This window comes from Oncorhynchus mykiss, chromosome 19, assembly GCF_057628025.1.
Source record: "Oncorhynchus mykiss isolate SJ-2025 chromosome 19, ASM5762802v1, whole genome shotgun sequence".
Classification (NCBI taxonomy): Eukaryota; Metazoa; Chordata; class Actinopteri; order Salmoniformes; family Salmonidae; genus Oncorhynchus; species Oncorhynchus mykiss.
In genome coordinates, this window is record NC_143040.1 from 67,847,833 (window position 1) to 67,874,348 (window position 26,516).

General features: G+C 40.9%; 1 protein-coding gene across 9 annotated transcripts in view; it reads right to left on the bottom strand.

Annotated features, from left to right (window-relative positions):
* Positions 1–992: 992 nt before the first annotated feature.
* Positions 993–26,516, bottom strand: part of bahd1 (bromo adjacent homology domain containing 1) — a 30,339-nt gene continuing 4,815 nt past the window's right edge. For 3 of the 9 annotated variants that reach the window (XM_090211593.1, XM_090211594.1, XM_090211592.1), the window contains exons 2-7: positions 10,144–11,693; positions 6,423–6,781; positions 5,696–5,855; positions 5,246–5,325; positions 3,404–3,495; positions 993–3,249 (exon numbers count right to left, since the gene is read on the bottom strand). In XM_090211593.1, coding sequence (XP_090067719.1) covers positions 3,060–3,249; positions 3,404–3,495; positions 5,246–5,325; positions 5,696–5,855; positions 6,423–6,781; positions 10,144–11,686 — 2,424 coding nt within the window. In that variant the 5' untranslated portion in view covers positions 11,687–11,693 and the 3' untranslated portion in view covers positions 993–3,059. Of the gene's footprint in view, positions 3,250–3,398; positions 3,496–5,245; positions 5,326–5,695; positions 5,856–6,422; positions 6,785–10,143; positions 11,694–16,178; positions 16,652–26,516 lie in introns of those variants that run through there. The other 6 variants (XM_090211590.1, XM_090211591.1, XM_021574828.3 and 3 more) reach the window with 4 other exon arrangements.

A 26,516-nucleotide genomic window follows, 5' to 3' on the forward strand; every position in this document is an offset into this window, starting at 1 on the left:
GTCAATCACAGTTACAAGGGGATAAAAGTAAGAAGTTTACCCTTCATAAGCTTTCATCAAACATCAAACACACATGCTGTTAGACATGCAAATGTACCATGGTATTCAAAACCCAGAAGCTGATTGAGTGGTAAGAGAGCCTCATGAATATGTATGACACCCCTAATTACTGTATTGGATGAAAGTCTCTATCTCCTGGACACCCCCATCTCCTGATCCACTCAACAAGAAGACATGAATGGCCTCCATTAATTCACAAGGAGAGGTGGATCCATGTTTTCTAGTTAAAGGATGGGTTTGGCGCAGACTTGGGAGTAGTGGGCAGAAAAACAGATGTCTTTGTCTGCTCTTCACACTCCTCATGGCGTCTCTACATCACGTCTGTATTTCCGGTACATTATCATGCCTTACTAAAGGGGCAATCCCACAGTTGAAACGATTACCGATTGCCTCCCTGCCACTGTTTCGGTAGAAAGCGGAGAAATGTGAGGAAACTGTGAAAGGTCAACAATTAAATATATTTTCTCATATTGTTCCAATATTTATTGGTTTGGAGGATCCATATGAAATAACTTTTGGGTCTGTGGGTATCAAGTGTCTCCGGGTAGGAGTGCTGATCTAGGATCAGGTCTCACGGTCCATGTAATCAAAATGAATTGTGTTCTAAAAAAGACACAACTGATCCTACTCGGAGATGCTTGATGCATACGGCCCATGGAGACATCAATATTGTATTTGTCAGAAAACAGAGATGTTAAATAAAACACAGAGATGAACTAGTATGACACCTTGTGGTGGGTTGTTCTTAGTACACTTCTCAGCCTGTTCCTAGCAACAGCTCACCCTCCTTACAAGACCAGAAGGAAATTACACACAAACTTATATATATATATTTATTTATTTTTTTAAGTGGGGGGAGAAAAAGAGAAAGAAAAACATATGCAAAGATTTGCCCTATTGACTTTGCAACATCATCAAATGAGACTCTTGGGTTAAAACTAATTATTTATTCCATTCAAATATTTGTATATTACATGTTAAATAATACAAACACGGTGCTATGAATATTCTTTCCCAAAATTCCCAGAACCTCTAAAACTCGGAACATATGCACACAAGAACAAAGAAACTTGGAATTGAGAGTTTTCTACACCGGGGAATGAGTTGAATGGGACATTTTATACCCATTCTATACCCTTGTTGGTACAAACATTTCTTAGCAATTAACAGAATTTCATGAAAAAAAAAGGCATTTAAAAAAGACATAAAAAAATAACAATAATCTTGGCCTACTTTTCATGGAAAGTTATTGGACACAGAGTCCACTGAGACAGGCAGGCACAACAGTCAATGTAAGAAAAATCGATCACATCTTGATTGGACATAAAAAGGACTTGAGCGTGTAAGGAAGGTACTCCTATGGCTTGTGCCCTATATATCGAGATACATCTTAGAAGCAGGTGTGTGTGTGTGTGTGTGTGTGTTGATCAGACAGGAAGCTTTTCCAGGAACTGTGATACCAAACTTTGATTCCCTCTGATCTAAGCAAACACACATGTACATAAATCCACAGTGTGACTTCCATGTTAACGAATCAGTAGCATGTTCAGTTTAAGGACACAGTCGATGATCTCATAATGGAACATGGATTAGTGCACAGTAACATGGGGAGGGGCTTGTACTGAACTGTAGATCCACCCACTGGCAAACTTGGTTTAGATGGAAGGCAGGTTTTTTGGTGAGGTGTGAACTGAACGTATTGTAGCTTGCATCCTAGATGTCGACCGGCGGGATGTAAGGCAAGTTATTATGGCTAATGGCAGTGCGCGTGTTGTGTTCAAACCCCCGTTCATTGGTCAATTCAAGGCAGGGTAGTAGGGACATACAATTATCATTTCTCATGCTGAATCCCAAACCAGTCCCTTCCCCTCTCCCCTCCATTTGCACTTTCACACTCACCTCCTTCATATGAACAAGTGTCCCAAAGCCGAGGGTGTGACAATGATCAGCCCCTTCGATAGCCACTTCGACCAAGCCAGCAAAGCTGCCGGTTCCAAAGCGAAGAGCTATTCCAACATGTAAACACAATATATTTTGTACAATTTCATACAAGAGAATGGAGTATTTGTTGTGTCCGATTTATATCTTGTAAAATGACCAGGGGAATTTGAATTTCATTCTCTTATTATTTAAATGTCATACATGAATTGCATAATTCAAGTCAAGAGTGTGTCTCGAAGTTAATGTGTTTATTTAATCCCCTCGCCACTCTGGGAGTTTTGTCAGCAACACGTGACTACGTAGGGCCATGAATTGGTAGGGGTGAGGTATAGTTGGTAGGGGTGAGGTATAGTTGGTAGGGGTGAGGTATAGGCGAGAGGCTGGTTTGGGATTCACTGGTACTTTACCTCTAAGACAATGCAGACAGAGAGTTAGTGTTTGGCGAACGCCTGGATCATTTCTACTTAGGAATGATAATTATCTCGTAGTCGACTTCCTTGCTTTGAAAATACTAAATAATGCACTCTTAAATTACTTTTAAAAAATTAAATAAAAAAATTCTCCATATAGAAATAAATATTTCTCTGCACTTAAGCCAATTAAACCTTAAACTCAAGACTAAATCAATACAGATAAATATGTTAAGCCACCATCTAATTCATGAGTCATCCCATTAAATACAAAACAAGTCTTAACTGATACCATCTGGCAACACAACGTAACTATTAACCCACATAGATACAGGCAAAGTCATGGGACGATGCAAAAAATAAAATTATAATTTGGCAAATCAGTTTTATTAAAGGGGATTTGTGCTTGGGATGATAAAACACAATTCCTCTTTGACCAAGTGTGACCCTTCGCAAATCGCTCAAGAGTGAGAGATAGAGACATTGAGCAAAAGCACTTCCAGACTTAGAGACTTCCTCTGCCTAAAACTGTCAACATCTTCCACTCCTTTCAAAACAGAGTGGCTTGGTCGGTCTCAAAATCCTGTCTTTTCAGCTCTCTCTTCCACTGTTTAAGATTCCTCCGTTCTACCACCATCCACAGAAGTGCTACTGCAGACTCTTCAGGATGCGTCCATAGCGGAAGTCGTAGACGTGGCGACACATGAACACCAGGTCGGGGTCGATGTCCGTTGGGACACAGCAGTGGGCAGGGACGGCGTATTCGACAGAAGGCGGCACCACTCTGGTGGCACTTTCAGGGAGATCCTCCCGCCGACGAGTCACCAAAGCACAATATCTGAAACACCAAGCCAAAGGACATGTCAAAAAGACTACGCAAATAAGTGAACAAATGCAATGCAACAAATAAAATGTAATAGAATCCATCTTGTGTCTCCCACATACTATTCATTCTCACACCCCATATCCCATCAGAGATGAACAGACCTTACCTACAGTACTGTGCTAACGTCAACACGTAGCACTTGTCTTCAATGCAGGCCACACTGTTTTCATCCTGATGCCGGGATGCAAAAATTTCATTCTGGAAATGAAGTTGGATGACAAGAGGAGAGAAAACTGAATCTCATGAACCAAAACAAATCAAATGTTGTTTGTCACATGCGCCGAATACAACAGGTGTAGACCTTACAGTGAAATACTGAATACAACAGTGAAATTCTTACTTACAAGCCCTTAAAAACCAACAATGCAGTTTTAAGAAAAAATAAGTGCTAAGTAAAAAATAGATAAAAGTAACAAATAATTAAAGAATAGCAGTAAAATAACAGTAGTGAGGCTATATACGGAGGATACCGGTACAGAGTCAATGTGCGGGGGCACCGGTTAGTTGAGGTAATTGAGGTAATATGTACATGTAGGTAGAGTTAAAGTGACTATGCATAGATAATCAACAGAGAGAAGCAGCAGCGTAAAGAGATAGTTCAGCATATTGAACATACTGTATTTACATATATCAAAATACGTCCTTTCTGAACGATCCCTTAACTACGTGTCTGACATCATCATCATCATAAAGACCCACTTGGGAAGATCTATACAGACTTTTCTGATGTGCAAACTGACTAGCCAAACCCTTAACCAAACCCTTAACCATTTCTAAAATATCAGTTTGCACACAGAAAAGTCTGCATAGCTCTTTTCAACCAACGTCTTCATCAGGAAATCACCCTTGCATTGGGAATTAAAAAATGGTGCAGTCTAAGTTTTGATTTATTCCTAGCTGGTTATCATTTCAGAGACTTCCGTAAAGCAGAGCAGTAGCTTTGGTCTTCTCGAAGCCCAGGGTATCCAGCAGAGCACACTGTAATAAAACATTTTACAACCCTAATGAAAATCTTTTTTTTCATTGGACGAGTTCAGCTAGTGCCGCCCGGTTTCAAAACGTTTTCTCCCCACTGAACACGCCCCAACTCTCTCTCGCAGAGCATGGTGAATAAGGCTGCTGTTTATTATTCATAGCCTGGGTGAACAAAGTGTGTTTGTTCCTGGGGGATATTGACAAAAGCCTGTACAGACTATTTCTCCAGGAAATACATCATTAAATGGAAATAGTGTGTTTGCCATCTCTTTTCCCAGGCTGAGTCTGCACAAACATTGTAGATGGCATCCACAGTGTGAACTGGGCTTTCTGGAGAACTCACCTCTCAGTGTGAACTGGGCTTTCAGGAGAACTCACCTCATAGTGTGAACTGGGCTTTCAGGAGAACTCACCTCACAGTGTGAACTGGGCTTTCAGGAGAACTCACCTCACAGTGTGAACAGGGCTTTCAGGAGAACTCACCTCACAGTGTGAACAGGGCTTTCAGGAAAACTCACCTCGCAGTGTGAACTGGGCTTTCAGGAGAACTAACCTCACAGTGTGAACAGGGCTTTCTGGAGAACTCACCTCACAGTGTGAACAGGGCTTTCTGGAGAACTCACCTCACAGTGTGAACTGGGCTTTCTGGAGAACTCACCTCACAGTGTGAACTGGGCTTTCAGGAGAACTCACCTCACAGTGTGAACGGGGCTTTCAGGAGAACTCACCTCACAGTGTGAACGGGGCTTTCAGAAGAACTCACCTCACAGTGTGAACTGGGCTTTCAGGAGAACTCACCTCACAGTGTGAACTGGGCTTTCAGGAGAACTCACCTCACAGTGTGAGCTGGGCTTTCAGGAGAACTCACCTCACAGTGTGAACTGGGCTTTCAGGAGAACTCACCTCACAGTGTGAACTGGGCTTTCTGGAGAACTCACCTCACAGTGTGAACTGTGCTTTCCGGAGAACTCACCTCACAGTGTGTGTTGGGATTTCGTCCTCCCTGTGTGTGTTCTGGGCGGTAGAACCAAAACAGGCTCATCATCATCTCTCCTGAGGACACACAAACAGTGCCATTTTCAGAGTGAGAAGAGGATTACCAAAGTCGAATTGAACATTTGATGAGATGTGTAGGGAGCCCATTCATAATCATTTCAACTTTTTTTTGTCACATTCTACAAAAGTTTGCGGCAGACATTTGATTGCTGACTGGAATGCCAGATGGAGTAGTATGAAAAAGTACAAAACCTGGCCATCAGTTGCCTGGCACACTGTCTGTGCCAGGCAAGTTCACTTGAGTGCCGACCAAGTATTTAAAACAAAACCAACACTATTTGAAGCGTTTTTTTTTTAAAACAAGGCTATAGTTTTGTATCATCCATTTGTATCAGTTTAGCTACGTGTGAAAGAGGCAGAACTTCACCTGATTCGGGGTCCTTCCACAGGGCTGAGATTTTGGCTACGTAGGGCAGAGACTTCTTCCTGGTACCGGAGCGCAGCAGGACTGTGTCTCGAACCCGAATGACCTCCCCGTCCCGCTGTACTCCTTCAAAACATTTGCGCAACACTGTCGTCTCCTCCCCCTGGAAACATAGTCAATATGTCATTGTTGATGGCACATACTATTAGCATTGTTGTTAGCACATGGTAACCACCTGGTTATTAATAGTATTGTTAGCACATGGTAACCACCTGGTTATTAACAGTATTGTTAGCACATGCTAATCACCCGGTTATTGGAACTGTTATTAGCACATGCTAATTACCCGGTTATTAGCAGTATTGTTAGCACATGCTAATCACCCGGTTATTAACAGTATTGTTAGCACATGGTAACCACCTGGTTATTAACAGTATTGTTAGCACATGCTAATCACCCAGTTATTGGAACTGTTATTAGCACATGCTAATCACCCGGTTATTAACAGTATTGTTAGCACATGCTAATCACCCGGTTATTGGAACTGTTATTAGCACATGCTAATCAGCCGGTTATTAGCATTGTTTTTAGCACAGAAGTAAGAGTGGATGGTAATAATACCATACATACAGACTAAGTTTTCCTTTAGAGGAAATTCTAATATTCTGTAGCCTCAGCTAGCTATCTTACAAGGCACAACCAGTATCTCTTAACACAGAGCGACACATACCACAGTGAAAACCTCCTTCTCGAAGGCCACGCCCACGGGCAGCCAGCCATTGGTTGCCCGGCGACGGGTGATCCTCTGCTGCTTGGCAGCTCCGCTGGCGGCAGGCCCCAGCTGATGCTCGTCTCGAATATGGGAGTCACCACATACCCCAGACCGAGAGCTGCTGGGTGGCTTTGCACGCTGAGGACACTCCCGGGTCACTTGCAGCGTAATCCTCGGTTGGCTGGGGTCCGATAGAGGGTTCTGGAGGTGGGGCACTGATTGGCCGGCTGGGGGAGCGCTGGCGGTGGCAAGGCAGCCTTGTGTGGGGGAAACTGGGACAGAGGGGGGGCTGTGGTCCTCCAAAGGCGAGGAGTAGTCTTCTGTGGGGAAAAGTGGAACAGTCAGACACTGGAGTAATCAGTCTCTTAAACTCACATCTTACTTCACATTCATCCTCTCCTTTCCTGACATAAAAAAGATACGCCACTGACGTCAGTGGCGTCTTACTGTTTCAGCGCCACTGACGCTGTGTGCAGTAGAGATAAGAACACGATCTGTATTCTCTGTCTTAATTGTAGCTTTGAGCCACGGGGATGGCCACGGGGCTGGCCACAGGGCTGGCCACAGGGATGGCCACGGGGATGGCCACGGGGATGGCCACATCAGAGTAGCAGAGATGGCCATTTGTTGTGGCCTGATGGTCCCCCAGACAGGCAGTGTGGAAGCAGAGAGCTGGCTAAGGATATTGAAAGTGATCAGAGGGAGAGAACATACATCTATCTATCTGTACAAGCAAAAAGCTCTCTGAGACATTTACAAAGAGCGCACAAGTAAAAAGGGGCAATAAAATCATCTTGGATGTTACACATCCACTGAACAGCCAATAAGCAGCACTGCCTTGAGGGCGCGAACCAACAGAGCTGCTACAAGTTTTGTACAAGCATCAGTACGGCTTTGAAATGAAAACGGATGCTGTGACTTCCATTTTATCTTGTATATTATACCTTGTCAGCATTTGATTCCATTATGTGTTAATGTTGCTGTCTATATGTTCAAATCTTTCTGTTATCCGACTTGACACAACTGAACCTTCTGGAATAATGGAATAATTATGATACTGTAATAGTGATGCCGTGGAGAGATGTTTTTTAGTTAATAGCGTTTTAGCCACCTATTATGCAAATATTCTACTTATATATATATTTTTTTTATTTTATTTATTTATTTTTATTTATTATTATAATTTTTTATTATAGCATTTATGTTACTTGCCTCCCATCATCTCAGTCAGCACTCATTTACCACTACTGTTTGTTCCTGGAAATCTAGGATTCCATCAGCTGATGCGTGATTGGCTCTGTACACAATGGTAGTGGAGACGCTGTAATGTAATGTAGGAGTGTGTGTGGAGTCTTTGAAAACCCCAAAGGAATCAACCCACCACACTAGTGTAGTGCAGGTTCACCTGAACATTAAGTCCAGCTAGGATGATACGGATAGCTTGTGGTAGTAGGAAATTAAAAAATAAGTCTCCATCACTCCTCTGGGGAAAAGGGTCCATTTCTGTGTCACATCAAAGCAGGCAGCTCAACAGAGGCAACAAGACATTGTCAAATACCAATTTACCTCAGCTAATAGCGCCTCTGAGCGGGCTAGCCAACGACACGCCATATTGATCTGTAACCAGCATCCTTAAAGGAAGTCATGAGTGCTGCTGTGGTCCCCGACAAATACGATCTGACCACAGACCAGCTGAGAACAAATTCCCTCAGTAAGAGTGGCCCTGTTCTGTCGTCATCCACTGCTCCGGAGGCAGTGACTCAAGTACTGTAAAGGGGCTATGGGACTCCTGGCTGAAATGACATGTGGAATCATTTCAGTCTGTCTTGTGTGTGTGTGTGTGTGTGTGTGTGTGTGTGTGTGTGTGTGTGTGTGTGTGTGTGTGTGTGTGTGTGTGTGTGTGTGTGTGTGTGTGTGTGTGTGTGTGTGAGTGTGTGTGTGTGTGTGTGTGTGTGTGTGTGTGTGTGTGTGTGTGTGTGTGTGTGTGTATATATATATATGGTTTGTTAAGCTTTATAGCAGCGCTCGATACTGTACACACAAGACAGGCTGAAATGATTCCACATGTACCCCGCAAAACACCAGTCAACGCCAGCAGTGAAGAGCCGACTCCTGGATGCTGGCCTTCTAGGCAGAGTTGCAAAGAAAAAGCCATATCTCAGACTGGCCAATAAAAATAAAAGATTAAGATGGGCAAAAGAACACAGACACTGGACAGAGGAACTCTGCCTAGAAGGCCAGCATCCCAGAGTTGCCTCTTCACTGTTGACGTTGAGACTGGTGCTTTGCGAGTACTATTTAATGAAGCTGCCAGTTGAGGATTTGTGAGGCGTCTGTTTCTCAAACTAGACACTCTAATGTACTTGTCCTCTTGCTCAGTTGTACACTGGGGCCTCCCACTTTTCTTTCTACTCTGGTTAGAGTCAGATTGCGCTGTTCTGTGAAGGGAGTCGTACACAGCGTTGTACGAGATCTTCAGTTTCTTGGCAATTTCTCGCATGGAATAGCCTTCATTTCTTAGAACAAGAATAGACTGACGAGTTTCAGAAGACAGTTAATTGGCCATTTTGAGCCTGTAATCGAACCCACAAATGCTGATGCTCCAGATACTCACGTAGTCTAAAGAAGGCCAGTTTTATTGCTTCTTTAATTTAGAACAACAGTTTTCAGCTCTGCAAATATAATTGCAAAAGGGTTTTCTAATGATCAATTAGCCTTTTAAAATGATAAACTTGGATTAGCTAACACAATGTGCCATTGGAACACAGGAGTGATGGTTGCTGATAATGGGCCTCTGTACGCCTATGTAGATATTCCATTAAAAATCAGCTGTTTCCAGCTACAATAGTCATTTACAACATCAACAATGTCTACACTGTATTTCTGATCAATTTTATGTTATTTTAATGGACAAAAAATGTGCTCCTCTTTCAAAAATAAGGACATTTCTAAGTGACCACAAACTTTTGAACGGTAGTGTATATATGACCACTGGGAGTAAATGGGGTTTGGATGATCAGAGAGCACAGCTTGGCATCTCCAGACGAATAGTCCACAGCTTCAATAGTAAATCCAGTACATCCTATTTACACAATCTGTGGTGATTACTCATTGGACCTACTCACACAACTAATGGCTAGAGTGGCGGGCAGGGATAAAGAAACAAAGTTCAGCTCAGGACTGTGGATTTAAACCCCACTGGGCTTTTAGATCCCACTGAATGAATCCCTAGAACTCATAATCCTAACCCTAGAACACCTAATCCTAACCCTAGAACACCTCATCCTAACCCTAGAACACCTAATCCTAACCCTAGAACACCTAATCCTAACCCTAGAACTCATAATCCTAACCCTAGAACACCTAATCCTAACCCTAGAACACCTAATCCTAACCCTAGAACACCTAATCCTAACCCTAGAACACCTCATCCTAGAACACAACTGAACAACTTTCTTGAAAACTTTAGATTCATGCCTCACCTGTGACATTTCTGATTTTCTGTATTCTAAAAAAGGTAAAAACATGAGAATTTTCTCGGCAGATTGTAGCTGAGTTGACTAATTGACTAAAAAAGGTCACTGAGCCATCTCAAATATGCAGTTAACACTCTGCAATCATCATGACCCATTCACATCATTATTACTACATATCTATAGGCATTTCTGCCTTCTCTTACCCAACTTGGTGTTATGGCTGCAGCTGGAGCAACCTGCATTATAGCAGCACCCCCTGCTGGCGAGCGTTGTTACTGCTCTGTAGGGGTAGCGACTGATTCTGCAGGCTTCTCCATAGCAGTAGACCGGGTGGGAGACTCCTGAGGGGTGGGAGCCGGTCGGGGACAGTAGCTTGGGACTCTGGACCCCACCAGGGCACAACGTGATGGAGGCCACAGAAGAGGGCGGGTAGGGCATGGGGCTGGAGCTCATGGAGGTCATGAGGGTAGAGGAGGTCTTGTGGTGGGCAAAGTGGACATAATAGCCTGAGAAACATGGGTAAGGGTAGGGGCCTATGGTCAGGGCATGTGGGTGGGCAAGGGAACGGGGAGAGAGGAGGCGGCCCTTGGAGAGCGAATGCTCCTCAAGTTCGTCGTCACCAAACCTCTTTTGGCCAAGGAACAGGGCCAGTCGGTGGCAGTACACCCCCAACCTTTCCTGGGAGCAGCAGCAGAAAGAAGGAGTCGTCTGGGTCTCGACTGGCTCCTCCACAGACTTCATCGGGTAGCCAAGGAAGGATCCACACTGGAAGTCAGATCTGATGGAGCCATTCCCCCCTGTAGTCCCCTCCCACTGTGGTTCTGGGTGGAAGTATTCCCTTTTACAGAGATTACAGCATTTCTGAACCAGCTGTGGCTGGACCTGGGATTGCCTGTGATGGATTTCATGATGATGCCGTTTCTTTAGCTTGATCCTCACTACCCCACTCAGCTGGTTGCAGTTGGCCTTGGTCCCCCGGTGTTTGGCTTTGAAAGAGGTGCTGGTGATCTTGAGCAAAGCAGAAGCATTGAGGCTGGCCTGACGCCGAGGGGTGGGACCGTACAGACTCAGCAGACCCACATCCTCCATCTTCATAGTCTTTTGGTATGTTTTGGAACTTCTAGTTCCACAAATGTCTGATTTTGCCACCTTAGGACCACTTGGGGTGTTATGGCCCAAAATGATTGCATCCTTTGCCAGATTCCCATTGGAATGTAGCTTATTTACGAGTCTGGACACTTGCGGATGTTCTCTGTATAAGAGCAGAGTATTCACAGCCTCTGCGTTGAGAGAGGCCAGCCTCCGTTTGCGAGGTTCCACGACAGGTAATGTGCATAACACTTTTGATTGATTGTTTGGTTCCGGCGCTAGCCGATAGGCTTTGCAGGTCTTTTGTCTAGACTTGCAGGGCTTGGTCCTTCCACGCACCAGGCTATGGCTCCCTTCTTCTTTGGTCTCTATTGGAGCTTCCAAGCAGCTCTCCTTGTCCTCATCACCGCTCGACTCCAGACGAGTGAGAAGGACTCGACAGTCGAGGCTGTCCCCCTCGCACAGATCCAGCTTCCTGCCCTCCTCCTCTTCCCACAGTTCATTGCTCTCCTTCACACTGCCTCTCTTTACCTCCTTGGGCCTCCCTCTTTTTAGTTTTGGCTGGGCTCCCCCCGCCATGGCCTCCGCATGTGGAAGACCTACCTGCTCCCAGGAGTCACTGGGGCGGTATCTGCATGGGTCATCACATCCCTTCATACAGACCCTGGGGAAGGAGACCAAGAAATCAATACATGGGGAGAGTTTTTTTTTTTTGCAAAAACCGACATGACAGTGGATGAATGCCCAAAAATAAAGTTTGGCTCAATACAGTTTTTATTATGGCCATAAAAAAACAGCTATATTTTATCTGCTGAAACACTGATGTGGTTGACCACATATTTTGCAACTGGTAACTGGCTTAAAGAGTAAGCCTGTAGTAGAAACGGTTAGTACAGAGGGGATATGGGTTTCAAAAAGTTCAGAAAGATACCGCTGCTGACTGACATAGGATCATATCGATGTAGGAATTACCCAACACACACACACACACACACACACACTCATATTTCCAGGAAAGCAAAATCTTGCCCTTATCCTATTGTGCAGATCCAAGTGACTCATCAAACAAGCTTCAGATTCTACTTTATCTACATCCTCACAGAATAAATTGCAATAAACGTTTAGCTCTCAGGAAATACAATCACACTCTAGTCATAATGTCTAAGAGTGGATTGTCATTCACAAATAGGAAAATCGCCACTTTCCACAGTGGCCATTCATATCAAAGACTCCCGGATAGAAGTCGTTTTTTCCAATACAAAACCTAAAACCTGAAATGACCCATAGTCTTCTGAAGCCTTATGATGACTTGCTTTCTCTTACGGCACTTAATCTTCTATCATACTATGAACTGGAGGTCGACCGATTAAATCGGAATGCCCGATTAATTAGGGCCGATTTCCGATTGTTGTGAACTTGAAATCAGTATTTAAATATATATATATATATATATATATATATATATATATATATATATATATATATATATATATTTTTTTTTTTTTTTTAGTCAGTTAAGAACACATTCTTATTTTCAATGACGGCCTAGGAACAGTGGGTTAACTGCCTTATTCAGGGCAGAACGACAGATTTTTACCTTGTCAGCTCCGGGATTCAATCTTACAACCTTACAGTTAACTAGTCCAACGCTCTAACCACCTGCCTCTCATTGCACTCCACGAGGAGCCTGCCTGTTACGCGAATGCAGTAAGAAGCCAAGGTAAGTTGCTAGCTAGCATTAAACTTATCTTATAAAAAAACAAATCAATCAGTCAATCATAATCACTAGTTAACTACACATGGTCGATGATATTACTAGTTTATCTAGCATGTCCTGGGTTGCATATAATCGATGCAATGCAAGGGGATGATTTAACAAAAGCGCATTTGCGAAAAAAAGCACAATCGTTGCACGACTGTACCTAACCATAAACACCAATGCCTTTCTTAAAATCGATACACAGAAGTATATATTTTTAAACCTGCATATTTAGCTAAAAGAAATCCAGGTTAGCAGGCAATATTAACCAGGTGAAATTGTGTCACTTCTCTTGCGTTCATTGCACGCAGAGTCAGGGTATATGCAACAGTTTGGGCAGCCTGGCTGGTTGCGAACTAATTTGCCAGAATTTTACGTAATTATGACATAACATTGAAGGTTGTGCAATGTAACAGGTATATTTAGACTTAGGGATGCCACCCATTAGATAAAATACGGAAGGGTTCCGTATTTCACTGAAATAATAAACGTTTTGTTTTCGAGATGATAGTTTCCAGATTCCACCATATTAATGAACAAAGGCTCATATTTCTGTGTATTACTAATAATATAATTAAGTCTATGATTTGATATTTGATAGAGCAGTCTGATTGAGCGATGGTAGGCACCAGCAGGCTCGTAAGCATTCATTCAAACAGCACTTTAGTGCATTTTGCCAGCAGCTCTTCCTTGTGCTTCAAGCATTGCGCTGTTTATGACTTCAAGCCTATCAACTCCCGAGATTAGGCTGGTGTAACCGATGGGAAATGGCTAGCTAGTTAGCGGGGTGCGCACTAATAGCATTTCAAATGTCACTCGCTCTGAGACTTGGAGTGGTTGTTCCCATTGCTTTGCATGAACATCCAATAGTCAAAGGTATATGAAATACAAATTGTATAAAGAGAAATAGTCCTATAAATACTATATTAACTACAACCTAAAACCTCTTACCTTGGAATATTGAAGTCTCATGTTAAAAGGAACCATCATATGTTCTCATGTTCTGAACAAGGAACTGAAACGATAGCTTTTTTACATGGCACATATTGCACTTTTACTTTGTTCTCCAACACTTTGTTTTTGCATTATTTAAACCAAATTGAACATGTTTCATTATGTTTCATTATCTATTTGAGGCTAAATAGATTTTTATTGATGTATTAAGTTAAAATAAGTGTTCAATCAGTATTGTTGAAATTGTCATTATTACAAATAAATAAAATAAATAAAAATAAAGGTATCGGCTTTTTGGGTCCTCCAATAATCAGTATCGTCGTTGAACATTTCATAAAATCAATCTGCAACCATTCAAATGTTGGTGTGACTACTACTCCCTGAAATCAATGCAGGAAAACACCCATAACTGTAAACTAACTAGTCACCCCCCAATTCATTTGTTTGATATCATGAGGCAGTGGGAAATTCTTATGACATGAATGGAGGAGGTTTTATTCACACATCCAAGACCTAAACATCCCTACCTTACAGGAACCCAGTTTGCCTTCCTATTGATGTAGTTGTGTTATTCCCACAAATCAGTCAGAACAGAAGTACAGGAGAGACCTGTCTCTATGCCTCATTTGAATTTTTTTGTAATTTTATTTCATCTTTATCGGTCAAGAACACATTCTTACCAGGGAACAGTGGGTTAACTGCCTTGTTCAGGGGCAGGACGACAGATTTTTACCTTGTCAGCTCGGGGATTCGATCCAGCAACCTTTCGATTACCGGCTCAACGCTCTAGGCTACCTGCCGCCCCATATGCATGATTACTACCCAACACAAGTGGCTTACAGATCTGGGTTCTCTCAAGTACGAGCTTTGGAGTGCCAGATAAGTAGGGTTTGCACTTTTGGAACTATTCCATTGAGTTAATTATGCCAAGCAAGCTCAATCAAGCACAGTATTTGAAAGAAACTGAACTGGCTTACAGATCTGGTCCTTTTTATCTTCACAATATCCTTTCACTGGTTTCCTCCAATCTTTCAGAAACAAATAGCGACCTTTTCAAACCCACTACTGAGTCAAGATTAGAATAAGATAAGACATAAGACTAGAAGAAGAAGAAAAACTTAAAAACAGATGCCTGTTGTTTTGGTAATATTGTTTTTTAAAGTTTATGATCATTTAATTTACAAATCAATACTAAGATGTGTTTAAGAGAATAATCCACCACAAGTATTAAGAGCATAACCAAATCAAAATGTGATTGTTCTTCTAAAAAACAAACCAACTCTATACAAGATTGGTTGTTCTTTCTTCCGTATTTTCCTATTCTATAGCAGACATACGTTTTAAATGACAACCACAATAACGGTAAGTCGACTTGATTCTAAAAAAAAAAAACGTTTTTAGCCTTGCACTTCCAAACATCCCACAATTTGGTTGGACATTATTTCCTGTGGACCATGAAATGTAATACATGAGAAAGCCTAATTTAATTTACAGATAACGAGAGAACAGAAGGAGACACACATTGAGTTTCTGTCTATGGATATCAAATCAAGTTGCTTCATTGGGATACGACAGAAGGCTATGCAACGGATCAAGTGTAACTGAAGCACATTGTTTTCTACAGACACGCTATATTGAGAAAGGGTCAAACTCTGAATAAGAAACATATTTCTATGCTAGGCCTATAGCATCTAAATAATATTTCCTCTTTCTTTTTTTACTTTCAATCACACCAAAAGTTGGTGTTGGGGAAATATTTGCAGTTTGGCCACAATGAGTGACCAACACATTGCAAGTAGATTGTGACAAATAGCCTACTGCTGGATATGGAATAGCCTAATAATCTAAAGGTATCATCGTGTAACCCACACAAAACCTGCCCAGAACTCAAATAATACTGAGAGAGAGAGAGAGGCAAAATACCATGGATATGTTGAGGGAAGCGACCTTGCGCTACAGTGCAGTTCCCATAGGGCGTTATATCAATGGAATCCATATCATCACGTTCCGTATTATCACCGTCCGGGTTTATCAGATTTATTTATCACCATGATGAGCACGAGGCTATACAGCCACTAGATCGGAAACACACATTATGATTAACTAATAACTCATATGGATGTTCATTACTACTAATCGAATATTTCATATTATAGGCGGTCATTATGGTCTGCCCAGAAACCCAAATTATGAGATTGATAATGCGTTGCCAGAATCTGTTCTGAATTATTGAGTTCGGCCATCGACATGGGATATTCTAACAGGATGACAGGCTGTGGTATAATATCAGAAGTAGGGGTTCAGGTGGTTGCAGGCGAGGAATGACTATGATCACTGACTAAGCGTAATAAAGCGGTTATAAGCATGTTATTACATCGTCACTCACTCAATTAGCATTTACATTAAATATGACGTATATGCGCTATGCAATTTTACCTTCGGTCCCGATGGAAGATCGGTTTGAGTCCACTCTTAATTCAGAATACACCTTTTATAAATTATGACCAGAGTCGAGGTTTAATTTAGAAAAAAACGAGCGCCCAATAGAGACGTCGTAAAACTGTGACCTACTTCCGAAGTAGCATGCTGGAGATAATATCCATGCGCTGCATTAAGAGACTGCTGTTGCGCTGGGACATCGAGTAAAATATCGTTAATAAGAGCTACGATTTTCTCAAAAGATTCCTATTATCGAAGTTTACCGAGGTCAAAATGAACTGCCAGTAATTGCAATATCGCTCTGTTCTACCTTGAACGATCAAGTTTTCTCCGACAATTAAAACTTGCTGCATGAATCAAACCTGCTTCACGACACTGCGGCGCCCTGACCTATGAGAAAATCAATATCAAGCGGAAACTTTGTTACAAAGTCTTCATTGAATCAACCCCAATCGGAAAATCTCCAAACTAAATGTAAACCAATGACAACGACGGTATTGCGAGTCTTTGATATCTAGGTTGTCCAATCAAAGTCTATTTCCTCCATGGGATGGAACAAATTCAGTTCAGGCTATCCAATGTCCACATATCAAAACAATACAACGGTGAAATACATTTCAAATCAATATCCAGCAATGAAAGTATAGGCCTAATTAAACCTATATGAAATCCATGCCTCTTTTGCTCCTATTGCTTTGAATAACATTTTGAACATCCACTAGGTTATTATAGCTTACTTCTCAACCATAGCCATTCTAAACATAAAGGCTCTCTGATGTTTGCCTGAGGACTCGGAAGTGAATTCTTTCACTGCTCCATCTTCGCTGCATGCTTCAGTCTGAGACTGCCATTATTGAAGTCGTATGTGGTGAACTCGTTTGTGGTGAAGTCAAAATGAAGGGGTGTTGTACAATACAAAGTAAATCAGCGATTGGATCATCTCTAACCAATCAGAGTATCAAAGACAATGATGACTTATTCTGGATCTAGCCCAACCCATCGGTTTCTGGGATCAATCAGATCGGTTAGAATGCGTTTGCATTCTAGAAATAGTCGGGGAGGTACTCAGTTTCTTTCCCACAATAAATCGGGATCTGACGTCCATGGGCGTGGCCGAGCGTTTGCCCGGAGTTAGGTGCTTGGGTTGCCACGCAACTCTGATATATTTTCGCACTTCAAGTAAATTGTATAATGTTGAGCTAATAATTAGGCTGAGACAACTTTATGGTAATTTTAGTATAATGTTGGCACCATGTCAAAAATCACACTTATTGGGGTAAATCATAATTGGTCTCATCAATATTAAATGTGTAGTGTATGATAAACAGCTGTAAAAGGCCTCATGTCTGATTTAATGGAGTATGAAAACTGCTAAATACAGTAGGCAGACAGCAGAGAGCTTGACCCCCTACACTGAATCAGCACCTAAATTGCATTCTGAGCACTTTCCCCTCACTTAGCATGACATTTAACACCTAAGTCTTTCCTTTCTGACTGGAACCAACGTTAATGTCTTTGTGCAATGATTTTTAATGACAGTATAGATTAATTCTGACTCCAGTTTTAATGGGACAATATCATGCACCAATTCCCCTATTCTGAATGAGTGAATATGAACAAAAAACATCTTCCTCATATCTTCAAATGAGTCATACCTGTTCATTAAAGCGCAACTGAAGGAAATAAACAACTGATACTAAGTGGCCTATGTGTCATCAATATGAGTCAGAAACATTTATTATAGTGTCAAAATTTACCAAAAAGTGTAAATAGGATCATTTTGTTCATAAATTCAGCGAGTTCGTCAGGACTTACTTGAGGGTTAAAAGAGTCTAAAATAATTTGGTTTGAAATATACTTAATTATCAAAAGTAAAAGTCTAAATAATTTCACATTCCTTATATTACGCAAATCAGATGGCAGAATGTTTTTTTATTTTACAGATAGCCAGGGGCACACTCCAACACTCAGACATAATTTACAAATGAAGCATTTGTGTTTAGTGAGTCCACCAGATCAGATGCAGTAGGGGTGGTCTCTTTAAAAGTGTGAGAATTTGACCATTTTCCTGTCCTGCTAAGCATTCGAAAATGTAATGAGTACTTTTGGTTGTCAGGGGAAATTTATGGAGTAAAAAGTACATTATTTTCTTTAGGAATGTTGCGGACAAGTAAAAGATGTATAAAAAAATATGAATAGTAAAGTAAAGTACATTTACCCCCAAAAAACTATTTACTGTAAGTAGTATTTTAAAGTATTTTTTACCTCAGTACTTTACACCACTGAAAACCTCCTCGGCAAAAAATGTCTGAATGACTTTCAGATTTCTTGAGTTAACTTCGATTCATTCTGACTATTTTGAGGAAGTGATACTGGCTTTGTTACTACGGTGTCTAATCGGGGACAAACATCAGTAACTGCCACATCGAACCGCATCCCCAAGACTGAAATTAAGTTTTTCTTAATGAGCAATAGAGAAACACATGCGGAATAGGTACATTCAGTTGCTCTTTAAGCTCCACATGGAAGAAAATGGACTGAAACCGCGAGGGTCTACAAATCAACATGGATCTTTCCAATAAGAAACGTTCATTTTTATTTTCTGTTGAAAAACCTTTTCCATTGCGTGCATTAATGAATGCAAACCAGGTGCCATGAGAAAAAAAAGCATCCCTTTGAAACAGTGGTGTAAAGTACTTAAGTAAAAATACTTGAATGATGTACTACTTAAGTAGTTTTTGGAGGTATCTGTACTTTCCTATTAATATGTTTGACTACTTTTACTTCCCTACATTCCTAAAGCGAATTATGTACTTTTTATTACATAAATTTTCCCTGACAACCAAAAGTACTCGTTACATTTTGAACGCTTAGCAGAACAGAAAATGATCCAATTCACACACTTATCAGGAGAACATCACTTATCATCCCTACTGCCTTTGATCTGGTGGACTCAATAAACACAAATGCTTTTGTTTGTAAACGATGTCTGAATTTTGGAGTATAACCCTGGCTATCCGTAAAAAAAAAAAAAATTGTTTAAATTTACCGGTAAAAAGAAAACAAATTGTGCCGTCTGGTTTGCTTGATAGAAGGAATTTTTAAATTATTCATTACTCTTACTTTTGATACTTAAGTATATTTAAAACCAAATACTTTTACTCAAGTATTTTACTGGGTGACTTTCACTTTCACTTGAGTCATTTTCTATTATGGTATCTTTACTTTTACTCAAGTATGACAATTTAGTACTTTTTCTACCACTGCTTTGAAACAACTTTCATGATAACTATAAAGCAGGATAGAGAGAGAGATACAAATGACACCAATTTCAGAAGTTTACAAAAGCTTCAAAATCAGTTAATAAAGTACGGTAGTGTAGTTACTACATCCAAAAGTTATTTACCATTAATATTGGCGCAGCATGTCAGGTGTTGAATGCTTGAATGTACAGAAGACGTACACAAACTTCAAAACTGTTTGATGCTTGCCATGAACTCAACAGGCAGCAAATGTGAACATTCACTTGTACACATTCGTGTGCACAGATTTGTAGATGATTTGTAGATGACAGTTCACAACCTCTGTTCAGATAGGAGGTGACACAGGAAGTCTAGTCAGCTTCAGCTCATCTTCAAAGAGCAGGGCAAGATGCCAGGGACAGTGACAGATGGAGCTGAGAGAGTGAGCAAGTGAGAGGAGACTTGAAACTAACTACTGCGTTGTGTGTGTGTGTGTGTGTGTGTGTGTGTGTGTGTGTGTGTGTGTGTGTGTGTGAGAGAGAGAGAGAGAGAGAGAGAGGTCTTGAAACTAACCACTGTGTGTGAGTGAGAGTAAGAGTGTGAGAGAGAGTGTGAGTGTGTGAGAGTGAGTGAGTGAGAGAAAGAGAGTGAGTGAGGAGAGAGAGTGAGGAGAGAGAGTGAGTGAGTGAGTGAGTGAGTGAGTGAGTGAGTGAGTGAGTGAGTGAGAGTGAGTGAGTGAGTGAGTGAGAGAGAGAGTGATTGGGAGTCTACTTGCGGTCAGCATTTTAGATCTCATCACATCAACTCACATGGACATTTTTCAGTTACAACCTGGCCCTTAGTTGACAGCTTTTCTACGCAAGTATAAAAAAGGTTGACATGCCTCTCAAAAACCATCAGGAACAATAGACCTCTGACTAGTAGGGTCTGTCTTTCCGAAGATCTGAAGTGGGGAGATGCCCAATTTAATTCATCTGTCACTTTGAAGGACACTTTATGCCATGTGCTCTGTGCTTTTCAGTGAACGATAAGAGACATACAAAACCCCTCGGGGTGACAGCGGCTGACTCCTAAAACAGGAGTTACTGTCCCTCACCCTGTAAATACTCAAGTGTGATGAGAGAGAAGCCAGGGAGCCCTTCAAATCTATTGCAGCTGTGGATCCACCAACAGCTGACGTTGGTAGGTTTCAGTGGCCGTTTTCCCTCGAAACAGACCAGTACATTTCACAGCTGTGGCATTTGGCTTGATTCCAGGTAGTGGCTGATGTGTTTGAGGATTGTAGCGTGGCCATATGGTGGCCGTTGTAAGACCAGAACCCTCAAAGGAACCCTAGTCCTTGGCCCGAAAGTCTACTGTGCGCTCCGAGAGCGAAACGGTCTGAATTTATAAACTGACAATTTTTCTCTGAATGGAAACACCATAATATTAATCTAATTAATTAAGCCAAATTTCTTAAAATCAATCCCATATACTATGTAATTACAAAAAAGGTTTTAACCTGTTGGATCTCTAGGGGCGCTATTTCATTTTTGGATAAAAAACGTTCCCGTTTTAAGCACGATATTTTGTCACGAAAAGATGCTCGACTATGCATATTCTTGACAGTTTTTGAAAGAAAACTCTGAAGTTTCAGAATCTGCAAAGATATTGTCTGTAAGTGCCCCAGAACTCATTCTACAGGCGAAACCAAGATGAGATTTCTGAAGCTCTGTTTTCTAATGTCTCCTTATATGGCTGTGAATGCGACAGGAATAAGCTTAGACCTTCTGCCGTTTCCCCAAGATGTCGGCAGCATTGTGACGCATTTGTAGGCATATCATTGGAAGATTGACCATAAGAGACTACATTTTCCAAGTGTCCGCCTGGTGTCCTGCGTCGAAATTGGTGCGCAAAGCCAGCTGCAAGTTTTTTTCCATTTGATTGAGAGGAGAAACCATGCTTCCACGAACGATATATCATCGAAGAGATATGTGAAAAACACCTTGAGGCTTGATTCTAAACCACGTTTGCCATGTTTTCAGTTGATATTACGGAGTTAATTTGGAAAAAAGTTAGCGTTTTGAGGACTGAATTTTCGGGTTTTTTTTGTAGCCAAATGTGATGTACAAAACGGAGCTATTTCTAATACACAAAGAATCTTTTTGGAAAAAACTGAGCATTTGCTATCTAACTGAGAGTCTCCTCATTGAAAACATCCGAAGTTCTTCAAAGGTAAATTATTTTATTTTAAGGATTTTATGTTTTTGTTGAAATGTTGCGTGCTGGATGCTAACGCTAATGCTAATGCTACGCTAGCTAGCTACTTTTACACAAATGATTGTTTTCCTATGGTTGAGAAGCATATTTTGAAAATCTGAGATGACAGTGTTGTTTACAAAAGGCTAAGCTTGATAGATGGCATATTTATTTAATTTCATTTGCGATTTTCATGAATAGTTAACGTTGCGTTATGGTAATGAGCTTGAGGCTGTAGTCACGATACCGGATCCGGGTTTGGGAGATCAGAGAGGTTAAATTCTCTGGTAATGTCAATACAGAATACCATCAAATGCTTCTCAAAGATGCCCTCTGGTGGTCAAACTAGCAATAACTTGCAGTAACAGAAGAAATGGCTGAGAATTAAATGACGTGCCACAGAATGCTGCAGCAGCATGCAGGGTGTGCCGCAGTCTGCCGCAACTTTTAAAGGAGGAACCACTGTACATGCTCGTCGTCCTCACCAGGGTCTTGACCTGACTGCAATTCGGCATGGTAACTAACTTCCGTGGGCAAATGCTCACCTTCCATGGCCACTGGCATGCTGGAGAAGTGTACTCTTCACAGATGAAACCCCCGGTTTCAACTGTACCGGCCAGACAGGGTGTATGGTGTCGTGTGGGCAAACTGTCAAATCTTTCAAATTCTTGCATGTTGCGTTTATATATATATATTTTCAGTGCAACACAATAAATAGGAACAAGCTGCCAGTGCTTTACTACTGTATGGCTTGGAGCTAAGAGGAACAGTAAAGGTCTTGACAAGCTATTTCAGATATTGATAAAAGTGAATGAGAATCATCAAGATTGAAATTGATTAAAATAAAAAAATAAAAACACATTCCCCTAAACTGATAGCGTGATCGAAGAAAAATGGATGAGAATAAATTAGCAAAAAAATAAATTAACGATGGCTTTAGTCTGTTTTTTTTTAGTGCCACTACCAGTGAGAACAATAGTGTATTCAGTGAAACGCTCAGAACTTCATAGATTACTCAGTCATATCATTGCCAGTCCGTCATATCATTGCCAGTTAGTCACATCGGGTCTACCCAAGATTTGATTTGAATACATTTCTCTCTGGACGTTCTGTAATGCTGCACCCTTTGGAACAGACCCCGATGCTGAGCATCCATGTGACCCATCTGCATCCAGCTCTGGCTGTGTTACACAGGCAGCCCAATCCTGATATTTTGTCAATTATTGGCAAAAGAGCTGACCTGATTGCTCAAAAGACCATTTAGTGGAATTCAGACAGAAAACATCACATATTCATTTAACCACTTACTGGAAAGTAAATGACAATACATTAGGTTGGCAATACATTGGCATTAGGCTCTGCAGCTTCAGGGAAGCTCACTGCCATAGCAAAGCTCAACCATTACAAAAGCATAGCCCAAACAGGTGGAGGCTGGGGTGGGAATTCAGAAAAACAGACACGCATGGCGATGGCGAGTAAACGCATGTTACAGCAACAGCATGTCACCAAGAACCACCAGCGCATTGTGGCCATCAGAGGATGTGCAGAAACTGGTCAACTAAATAAACTGCCACGTTAAGGTAGGGTGATGAATCTAACTACATAGACCTCCATGTTAAGCTAGTGTGATGAATCTAACTACATAGACCTCCATGTTAAGGTAGGGTGATGAATCGAACTACATAGACCTCCATGTTAAGGTAGGGTGATGAATCTAACTACATAGACCTCCATTTTAAGGTAGGGTGATGAATCTAACTACATAGACCTCCATTTTAAGGTAGGGTGATGAATCTAACTACATAGACCTCCATTTTAAGGTAGGGTGATGAATCTAACTACATAGACCATGTTAAGCTAGTGTGATGAATCTAACTACATAGACCTCCATTTTAAGGTAGGGTGATGAATCTAACTACATAGACCTCCATTTTAAGGTAGGGTGATGAATCTAACTACATAGACCTCCATGTTAAGGTAGGGTGATGAATCTAACTACATAGACCTCCATGTTAAGGTAGGGTGATGAATCTAACTACATAGACCATGTTAAGGTAGTGTGATGAATCTAACTAAATAGACCTCTATGTTAAGGTAGGGTGATGAATCTAACTACATAGACCTCCATGTTAAGGTAGGGTGATGAATCTAACTACATAGACCTCCATGTTAAGGTAGGGTGATGAATCTAACTACATAGACCATGTTAAGGTAGTGTGATGAATCTAACTAAATAGACCTCTATGTTAAGGTAGGGTGATGAATCTAACTACATAGACCTCCATGTTAAGGTAGGGTGATGAATATAACTAAATAGACCTCCATGTTAAGGTAGGGTGATGAATCTAACGACATTGACCTCTATGTTAAGGTAGGGTGATGAATAGAACTAAATAGACCATGTTAAGCTAGTGTGATGAATCTAACTACATAGACCTCCATGTTAAGGTAGGGTGATGAATCTAACTACATAGACCTCCATGTTAAGGTAGGGTGATGAATCTAACTACATAGACCTCCATTTTAAGGTAGGGTGATGAATCTAACTACATTGACCTCTATGTTAAGGTAGGGTGATGAATCTAACTACATAGACCATGTTAAGCTAGTGTGATGAATCTAACTACATAGACCTCCATTTTAAGGTAGGGTGATGAATCTAACTACATAGACCTCCATTTTAAGGTAGGGTGATGAATCTAACTACATAGACCTCCATGTTAAGGTAGGGTGATGAATCTAACTACATAGACCTCCATGTTAAGGTAGGGTGATGAATATAACTACATAGACCTCCATGTTAAGGTAGGGTGATGAATCTAACTACATAGACCATGTTAAGGTAGTGTGATGAATCTAACTACATAGACCATGTTAAGGTAGGGTGATGAATCTAACTAAATATACCTCCATGTTATTAAGGTAGGGTGATGAATATAACTACATAGACCTCCATGTTAAGGTAGGGTGATGAATCTAACTACATAGACCTCCATGTTAAGGTAGGGTGATGAATAGAACTACATAGACCTCCATGTTAAGGTAGGGTGATGAATCTAACTACATAGACCTCCATGTTAAGGTAGGGTGATGAATCTAATTGGTGCAACATCAGCTGATGAAACTGGGGTTTCCTGTCTGACCTGGCTTTGCTTCATAAAGATCAGAACTGGGCAACTGTAAACGCAGGCTCTGCTACCTCGGCTATTAAGTTAGGGGCCAACGATCGTCCACAAAACAATCACTTAGGGTAAGTTCAGAGTCTTATGGCTTCCATCTGCTCAGTAATCAAAACAAAACCATCTCAGATATTCTTGTTGCTCCAGTGTACAACTGTACAATATTGCATCTGATGTCCAAAGACCAAAGAGCACTTTTCCACATGAACTCTTATTACTATCCAAGTGCACAGATTCTTCTGCTTTTTCATGAATTGCATATTTAAAAGAGGATTATTAATTCAGAATAAAGAGAGTGACAAAGCAGGCAGTGCAAGTAACCTGCAGGGCACTTTGTGGAAGAAGACTTCCTGTATGGCTTTATGCTTCCATTCATGGTGCATTACACATAGGCTCTGACATTTCTGGAGGCTACTGCAAAGTGACATCTTGTCACAGCCTTCACATAACCGATTCGCAACATTTCATTAAAAGGGGCAATCAAACAATAAAGAGCTCACCCCGCCACCTTTTTGGTTAAACTTCTTATGGATGGAGCTGGAGAAATGTAACCACTCGCAAATTCATAGACGGGGGCTATGGATGCAAGGACAGACCATCCGTGAGATCAGAATTATAGCTTTAACTATGTTATGGCTATAGAGTGTTTGTTTACAATTACATTGTCTCCAAAAGAATTGAGTAAAACAAGCTTATATTTTGGGTTCTGATGGTCTTAGTTTATTTTAAAGAAGGTTCAATGCAGATGATTTTTTCTCAATATGAAATCCTTTCTGGGTAACAATGAAGTACCTGTGATTGTTTTCAATTAAAATGGTCAAAAATTAACACAAATTTAGCTAGGACTGTCTGTGAGTGGTCTGAGTGGGAAGGGGAAAACTGAAAACTAGCGGTTACTGGCAGAGAGGATTGGAACTCTTTCTCATTGATCTATTAACTACATTTACCACCTGGCTAAAACTCAATCCCAACAAAACAGGATACAATTTTGAGCGTTCATTCCAAACAACTCCTACACTAAAAGGGCCTTATCATAATTTTCATAATTTCACAGTACTATTCCAATCTCATAGTGTGGAAACATATAAAAACACAGGAAAATTACATTTTTGGACTGCACTGGGCATTTAAGTTCATGAGGCATGTACAAGTTATATTCTTCAAGAATCAATGAGTTTATATCACACATTTAAAAGAAAAAAAATTGATGCAAGGGACTGATTGTTACAGCAAACATGTTTTGTAATACAGTGCATTCGGAAGGTATTCAGACCCCTTAACCTTTTCCAAATGTGGATAAATTATAGCCTTATTATAAAAGTGATTAAATTACTTTTTTCCTGTGTACATTCATCAATGTGCACACACACGCACACAACCACACACAACCACATAATGACAAAGCAAAAACAGGTTCTGAAATGTTTGCTAATTTATAAAAAAATAAAAAACGGAAATATGACATTTACAGTTAAAGTCGGAAGTTTACATACACCTTAGCCAACTACATTTAAACTCGGTTATTCACAATTCCTGACATTTAATCAGAGTAAAAAGTCCCTGTCTTAGGTCAGTTAGGATCACCACTTTATTTTAAGAATGTGATTCAGAATAATAGTAGAGAGAATGATTTATTTATTTCATCACATTCATCACATTCCCAGTGGGTCAGAAGT